The 8,351-nt window shown below is 44.6% G+C and overlaps 1 protein-coding gene across 3 annotated transcripts in view; it reads left to right on the top strand.

The window, feature by feature from the left end:
• The window catches only part of Akap6 (A-kinase anchoring protein 6), a 387,996-nt gene that overhangs the window by 173,223 nt on the left and 206,422 nt on the right, over positions 1-8,351 (top strand). For all 3 annotated transcript variants that reach the window (XM_013347205.2, XM_013347218.2, XM_013347211.2), the window contains exon 5: positions 7,799-7,921. In XM_013347205.2, coding sequence (XP_013202659.1) covers positions 7,799-7,921 — 123 coding nt within the window. The remainder of the gene's footprint in view (positions 1-7,798; positions 7,922-8,351) is intronic.

Here is an 8,351-nt window from a genome sequence, read left to right as displayed (position 1 = left end):
AAAAAAAAAAAAAAAAAAAAAAAAAAAAAAAGAAACAACAGTCGAGACAAACCAAGAAGAGAAAAGAGAGCATAAAATAGGAAGAAGGCTTTAAACCCCTAGCTGGACCAGGATTGGATGGGTTGTGGGGCAAGGACAAAGCAGGTGCAAAGGTGTCGGGTAAGAGCCAGCAGCAGAGGGTCTTACCGCCCCTCTTTCTCTCCTGGCACTTATGAGGGCAAGTTTGTCCAGACAGAGTTTGGTGTAGTGGTCCAAATCTGGAAAAAGACTCCTAAATAATCGTTTCGTAGCTTTACGACTTTAAGTGAGATACATAGCTCGTCTATGCCCCAGTGTTTTTATCTGTGCACTGGGAAACCCGTCAATTATGCTATAGTGCTGCTAATTATTAAAATAGCTGGGGTGTAGCGCTGAAATGTTGAGCCTTTAAAGTCATGCCTCTGCTTATGAAAAACCTGCAGTTAGACCATTTAAGGGTTAAGAGCACTGGCTGCTTTTCCAGAGGACCCAGGTTCGGTTCCCAGTACCTGCAGGGTAGTTCATAATTTTAGCTCCAGTCCCAAGGGGCCCATGGTCTTCTTCTGGTTTCCTTGAGTGCTGCATGCACATGGTGCATGGACATACATGCCGACAAAATACCTGGCACATACAATAAAACATTTGGAAATCTTTGGAAAAAACATTTAAAATCATTATTATTGTAAATTCAAATATTTTATAAATTCAAATAATATTGTAAATTCAGATATTTTGTGCTTAGAGGCAAATAAAGATCAACTAAGCTGTTCAAGTTTCCCTGTAGGTTTGGGGGTGCTCAAAGTAGAGTCCTACTTAGAGGGAGTCTTCAAACCTTGGGGCGTGGCGAAGTTACTTGGGAATATGCCCAGCTCCACGCCCCACAGCTGTTAAGTGTTCGAGTCCATCCATGTCTTAGCTTCTTCCTTATGAAGCAGAGTGTATGGGTATCTTCTAGGATACTTGCGAGGATTAAAATAAGGCTTGATGAACAAGTACTCAGTTAATATGTTTTAATTATCAATGGTTTATTACCATTTGCTGTTTGTTCTGAAGTATTTTAAAGCATTTTAAATTAGACCTTCATGCTATGCATTTCAGCCTTCTTATGTTCCTAGAACCTTTGATAATTTCTTTATATAAACAGATAGGAAGCAATGAGGTCAAATTTCAGTTCGGCTTCCCTCCTGTAGATGGCTGAGCTCAGAATGGAACTTCTCTATCTGGTTAGTTTTAAGAGCGCTACTTTGTGACATTTCTGTTTGTTTTCATCTGATGGTTTTGCCCTTTCCTTCTGCAATAGTTGCCCTGGGACCCTTTTCTATTCTAAAGCCACTCACTGGACCCCGAGGAAAGAAGCTAAAGGCTTCGCAAGGCATCAGGCTGCCAATGGCTGACAACACATCTCTCTCCAGTGTTTGCTTTCTTCCCTCCGGCTCTGGGCTTTGTGACCAGGCAGGGGCAGTGAAGTGGCAGAGTCCCTAGAGAACTGCTTCTAATCCCCAGGACTTTACCTCGGGTTTCTGGATCTGCTGACAGGGAAGCAAGTAGATACATGGTTGGGAAGAGATGAGCTGTGTTTGAGTATGATCATACGAAAACCTAAATTAGACATTTCAGATAGGAATTCTGTATGAGAGTTAGGCTCGGAAATGTGTGAATCTACATACTGGAGGATGTTCACATCGAATCTCAGTGCATAATCTTGCTTCTAAGTGGATTCCTAATTTGCTGGCTGCAGAGCCTGCACAAAGCTGCACTGTGGCGAGACTGTGATGTCCCTTAGCTGTTGCTTGTTGGTGGCCCCACTGCTAAAGATTTGTTCCCAACAATATGGCCTTCACCCCACCTCCAAAAAGTTATTAGATTATATTATGAAATGTTTATTAATAGAAACATTAATAGAAATTAATAGAAACATTTGTTGGTGACATCCTCACCGACCTGCAGGTTTCCTGGCTGCGCTCTATCCAATGGCTCACTGATGTTGGAAGCAGGACCGTGGCTGTCTCTCTGAATGCCCAGAGCAGTTGCTGACACCCATCAGGCTGTGGCTGTATGGGGACATCTCTCATCCGTTTTCTCAGCAATGCCTAGCACAGCTCTGCACACTGAGCAATTGTGTGTGTGTGTGTGTGTGTGTGTGCATGCACACTTGTGTGCGTTCCATGTTTGCATGTAGAAATGGGGTAAATCAGTGTGCATATCCATATAGAGAACAGAGGTCACGTCAGTGTCTGCATTGAGACAGCGTCTCTCCCTCGAGCTGTTGCTTGGTTTTTTTTTTTTTTTTTTTTTTTGAGACAGGGTTTCTCTATGTAGCTTTTTGGAGCCTATCCTGGAACACACTCTGTGGTCCAGGCTGGCCTCAAACTCATTCACCTGCCTCTGCCTCCCGAGTGCTGGAATTAAAGGCATGTACCACCACCTCTTGGCTCAAAACTGAACATCATCATTTGTATTTTTCAGGGGAATGGACTGATGTTCAAAGGCAGGAAGTAACTTGTGTAGAAACTACTGGAACCAGATTCTGTTCCATCTGCTCCACCACTGTTCCTTAGAGTCTACGCTGGCTCTGATGAGCATCTCCTCTGCTCTCCTCTCCCCTCCCTTTCCCTCCCCTCCCCTCCCCTCCCTTCCCTCCCTCCTTCCCTCCCTCCTGCCCCACTTTCTGTCTCTCTCTACCCCCTTCTCTGACTCTCTCTCGTATGAGATACCATCTTTGCTTCCCCTACATAATCTTCATTTTCAACTTTGAATTTTTGGGAAGAAAGGCTACCAGTACATCAGCCTGCCTTCCATGACTTCATGTGGCACCAGTGAGACTCTGTAGTTGGGTACCGAGTCCATCACCTTCTGGCTCCATGGCATCGGACACTTGTCCTCGCCTTCCGCCCTTACTCTTCTCATCTGCATATTGAGGGTGACAGCAGTCACTAGCTCATGTGGTCGTTCCAGGGCCTAAGTGGTTTATTTTATAGAAGATGCTGACAGCAGGTCCTAGCTCATAGTGAGGGCTGCATATTATTTCAGCTAGAATTTCCTGGATGGATTCACCGAGCCCTTAACTGTGGAATACTGAGAAAGTGACCGTCAGGCTTTAACGATTTAAATCCTCACCAACAGAAGTTGCCATTTCTTCCCTCCAAACAGTTAAGCAGTTCACACTTCCAAGGTTCTTCAGTGTGGCCCTGTCCGAAGGCAGCTGATTTGGTCTAGCCTGGGTCTGAGTTCTCTACCAAGTGATAGAATTCAGGTGTGTGTAGTGCACATCCCAGTGGCAAACACCATAGGGAAACTGGCCATGCAGGAAGGGGCTAACTGCCATCTGATAGCCATGTCCCCAGTGGGTAAACTGAGTCATTCATCTGTAGCAAGGCATAGGCAGAGAAGTCTTGCTCAAGCATTTAGCTTCCTCTAACTTTTCCCGCGATACGTTAGGGGTGAACTCTGTAGGGGTCTTTCCGTTGAGCTTCTTTCAAAAGCGGGGACAGATATAATGAGTGTGATGGGAGAAGGGACCAAGGAGCCAGAGAGCTTACCTCAGTGTGTGGGCTGTGGGGTTGGGGGGATGCTCATCAGCTGGTTACCGTGTGTCTCTGGAAGCACCCTCCTTGGCACAGTGTGGCACCCTGGGAGGATCAGACTTCAGAGTAGGATCTAGGTTCAAATTTTGCCCTGGCACTGGGCAAATCACTCCTCTTCTGACTGTATTTTCCTTGTTGGTTAAGTGACCTTCTCCCAGGGCTGTGGTGACAGCACAGCCTCGGCTTCCTGCTGTGTGAGTTCCTGGCTCTTTAGGGAAATGGTTTTCAGTTTCTATTGAAAAGTAATAGAAACTTAAAACAAGCAGAAATAAAACCCTTATGCCTATGATTCCCTAAGTCAGGGCTGTGTCTTCTCTCCCAGCGAATGACTGTGTCCTGGTGCTCGGAAAATCATCCTCTGTACTGTGGGTACTCAGGTACCTTTGCTGGTGGGGGAGGGGTCAACCCAACAGTTTATATTAATGAGAAGAAGCTGGCTATGGGGGGAGACAAAGGAAAACACAAGAAATAATGAGTATTCACAGCCTGTAAATGTCTTCTATCATTGTCATCTTCAAATGTTTGATGTTAGGACTCTAGCAAACATTTTATTATTGTTTTCATTATTGTTGTTATTATTACTATTATTACACAAACTGGTAAGTGTGAGATTCCATTGTATTTTTTAGTCATTAAAGAAATAAATAGATGCTTTAGAAAATTTTAAAGTAAGTTTAGTGAAAACCAAACAAAACAAAAGAACACCTCATGACAGAACTTTCAAGACATAAATGATTGAGGGCGGAGGTGTTCTACTGACCAGTGACCTTAGGGCCGACCACAGTGCTGTTTCCTTCCGGGTTCCGAATCCTGTTTTGGCCCCGGTTAAGATGTCTCAGACTGTGTCAGATGCGAGTGTGGCAAGAGATCGGGGTGGATGGCAGCAGCTGGGACGAGAGGGGCTGGACCACCAACCCTTGGGGCTCAGCTCACTCTCCATGTGTGTCTAGATGCGGAGCAGAAGGGATACCAAGGACTAATAAGGAAGATGGGGCTGGGAATGACCGAGGCATTGGTTGAAGTTTGAACCTGGAGGACCACAATGATTCAGCTGTGGCCATGAGTCAAACGTAAATAAAGGGTGCAATCCACACAGGGCAGGGCAGGGCAGGGCAGGGCAGGGCAGGGCAGGGCAGGGCAGGGCAGGGCAGGGCAGCGCCGGCTGGGCAGGAGCCCACCTGGCTTTTAGAGTGGGCTTTGCCTCGCATGTAAATCTGCTCTCACAACGCTGGAGAAACACACCCGCACATGGCAGCACCAAACACAGGAAGGAAGAAGTCTGGGTTCACACAAGAGTTCTGTGCTTGACAGAGTAAGCGCTTCACTACTTATTACAAATGTCTTTTTTTTTTCTCACATGACCATATATCAGAGTTTAGACATGCTTTCTATTCTTCTGGCATTTTGTTTGTTTGTTTGTTTTACAAGATAGGACTTTTCTGCATAGTCCTGGCTGCCCTGGAACTTCCTCTGTAGACCAGACTGTCCTCAAACTCAGAGATCCACCTGCCTCTGTCTCCTGAGTGCAGCTATTAAAGATATGTGCCACCATGCCCAGCCATCTGTCGGCATTTTTCCTACAATGACATTCATCCTTTTGTGCCCATTTTTGTCTAACAGTATGCTGGTACATAGTAGGATTTTAGTAAATATTTAAGTGAATAAATAAATGATCACTCTTCTTCTGAGTAAATTGGGAGCATGGGGACCTTGGGGGAGGATTGAAGAGGGGAGGGGAGAGGCAAAGAGGGGAGCAGAGAAAAATGTAGAGCTCAATAAATTATCAATAAAAAATTAAAAATTAAAAAATAAATGATCACTCTTTGCTGTACTATAATTTGATCCATACTTCAAAATAGAAAAAGCATTTCTAGATTTCCCCCATTTCAACATGTTGAAATTCATGTTGGCCTCATTTTCCTTCATTCACACCTCAGATGTCAGCAGATTCCCTGGAAGCCAGATTGACTGTGCATGTGTCTAAGTGTGAATGTGTCCGCAAGTAGAACATTCTTGGTCTAAGAGACGTCGTATCCGGTGATGGGGATTGCACACGTTACCCTCATGCATGAGCTCCCCGATAACCCACAGAGGTTCTGGAACAGTGGGGAAAGATGATGCACGAGATAAATGTACTGAGAACGGAGCAGACTCCGGTGAAACCGGGTTTCCATTACGCAGTCTTAGAGCCACACACAGAAACAGCAGCGGGTAGAGAGCCATGGTTTGCCTAACGGAAAGCACAGCCTAGCTTTTGTTATGAACGGGAACCCGGAGACTTGTTGTGTTTCTATTTCGGTGCATGAAACTGGGCAATGCCAGGAGAGGGGTAGCAGAATGTGCAGCCGATGAGAACTAGCGAGGACGGGCTGCAAGCAGGGAAAAGACCCTGATCTTTGGTGTCAGCCCTGATTTGCAGCTAGCTGGGCTACACACAGAGAGACACCATCAAGGAAGATTCCCCAGGCTCCTGCATTTGCTAACCTGTGTCCAGAAATCTCAGTGAGCCATGCACGCATGGCTATGTGAGGAAATATGACACACATGGTTTAAAACTCTTTGACTATGGCCAGTTTACTATGATGAGGGGCCTGGACATTCTTATGTGCTTCAATAGTTGCTTCTGGAAGACAATTTGTCATTTAGTATTGATTAAATTTAAAATAGCATATTTACTATTTGTCTTTTGGATTCAACTAGCTGTTTCCAAATCTTTTGCTTCCTGACTTTGTGCACAACCCAATTTATATACAGTAAGTTAAGTCAAACTTAGCAGTAAGTGGTGCGGACTAAGCTATGATTCCCATCCCAGTGTCAGTCATCGGCACTGTCCGGCAGGGGACAGATAAGGCTTTTTTAAGTTTATCTACTCACCAAAGAGTCTCGGTTTTGCACAAAATTTGTTGTGGTACTGTATGATGATTTGAGTTCCACCGGACTCCACTGTGCCCTTAAAAGTAATGTAACACCAGTGGTGGGATTTTTTAAAGCATTGAGAGCCTGGGAGGGAAGCGTGGGGTGGCCAGGAAGAGCCTGGAAACACATGGGCGCATCACTCAAGACGGGAGTGGGAGTGGCGCTCTGAGCCTCTGTGACATCTCCGATCTCTTCCCTTCGTAACAGAAATGTTTCTCTGGGCTTTTTTTCTCTGTTTTTCTCTTTTCTAACCCTCTATCCCATTTTCCTTTATTCTACTGATCTACTAGAGACAAATTGTTCAAACTAAGCGTTATCAGTTTTAAAGACTTATCTAGAGTACACTAAGTAATAAAATTCTTGTCTGAGAAGCATGACAAGAAAATGGATTTCTACACATCAGTCTTCCCTTTGTGTTAGAATATCCTCAGGAAGGTATTAAGGTATCGATCATAATTAGTCGAAGATTTAAAAAAAGGAAAGGATTTAGCGTCATAGGAAACCGAGTGGAAAGGACATAGAAGCCTGCTCTTGCTCCATGTGACCTCCAGGTGGTGCTGTCGACCCAGACATGGAAAGCCCATGCCAGGCTCTGTTTGTAGCTGGATTTTCAGTTTTTCAAAAACTATTTTCTGTCTCTACAGATGTGTTCTTTTAAATGGTCAATAAAATTTTATAACCACTATTTGAAAAATCGCAAGATTATTGTGATTTGTGCTTCTCGGGCAAGGATACTTCTTTTCGTCCAGACATTCTCAGCCAGTCAGATGTCTGCATTTGTTCTGTCGTCTCTTTTCCGTCCTGCCTGTCTCTCCAGTACCCAGGCTCAGCCACAGATACGTGGATTGTTGACAGGACTCATTGGGTATCTTTAGATACTGTCTAAATTTAAAATACACTTCCTGGTTCAGCTATAGTAACTCAGTCCCATGCACTCTGAATGGACACAACCTTTTTTTACACCCCAAGCCAGCGTGAGATTTGGAGGTGGTCAGGGAGATGCTTGTCACATGCTAGAGATATTTCGAGGTCACTTATGCAGTGCACCCCGTGGTCTAATCATGTTCTCTAGGAAAGCGTTCCTAGATAAACACCCAGAGGAGCTTTTGTTTCCTATTTAGAAAGATTTCGGGCTACCAGCTGTGGAAATGCCGTCACCAGAAAAGAGCAGGACGAGGCGTTACCACAACGTGGGGGCAAAGTGAGGAATTTTTAAGACTGACTTTAAAGACCATCAACTAATTTTCCTTTTGTGTCCCTCCCATTCTCTTCTCCCACAGGGCTTTGTGAACAAGTTGGACGAATTCATCCAGTGGCTACATGAAGCCATGGAGACCACAGAGAACTGGACTCCTCCTAAGGCAGAGACGGATAGCCTTCGGCTGTACCTGGAGACACACTTGGTAGGCATGGTGGTGTTGTGTATTGCCGTTTCTGTAAAGGACTTAGATGTGATGCTGGTTTGTTTAGGTCCAGTAGCCACTTTAGTTACCAGAAGTCTTTAGAAGCTAATGAGGCCAAGTTTCAGTGGGGTTAAACCACAAGCTGAACATTTGCCAGCATTTCAAGCAGCAAGATGACACCCAAGGCCTCCATATTTCAAATCGATGTTTCAAAGCTCTTTCCAGAAAGGCCCCTGTTTTAAAATAGCTTAGAAAATCTTATTAGGCCTGTGTTCTCCTAAGTGACAATTGAAGATTTCTCTCTTCTTGAAAGAAACAAATGAACAAAAGAGAAAAATTGGATGACCATTCTGAGGCGTTCTAGAATTCTTGTAAAATTAATGAGCCTCTCATTATCAAGAAGGTCTATTTAATCTGTTCTACACTTGGC

Source organism: Microtus ochrogaster, chromosome 1, assembly GCF_000317375.1.
Source record: "Microtus ochrogaster isolate Prairie Vole_2 chromosome 1, MicOch1.0, whole genome shotgun sequence".
Lineage (NCBI taxonomy): Eukaryota > Metazoa > Chordata > Mammalia > Rodentia > Cricetidae > Microtus > Microtus ochrogaster.
Note: the sequence above shows the minus strand (reverse complement) of the source record. Positions and strands in the feature narration are given on the sequence as shown.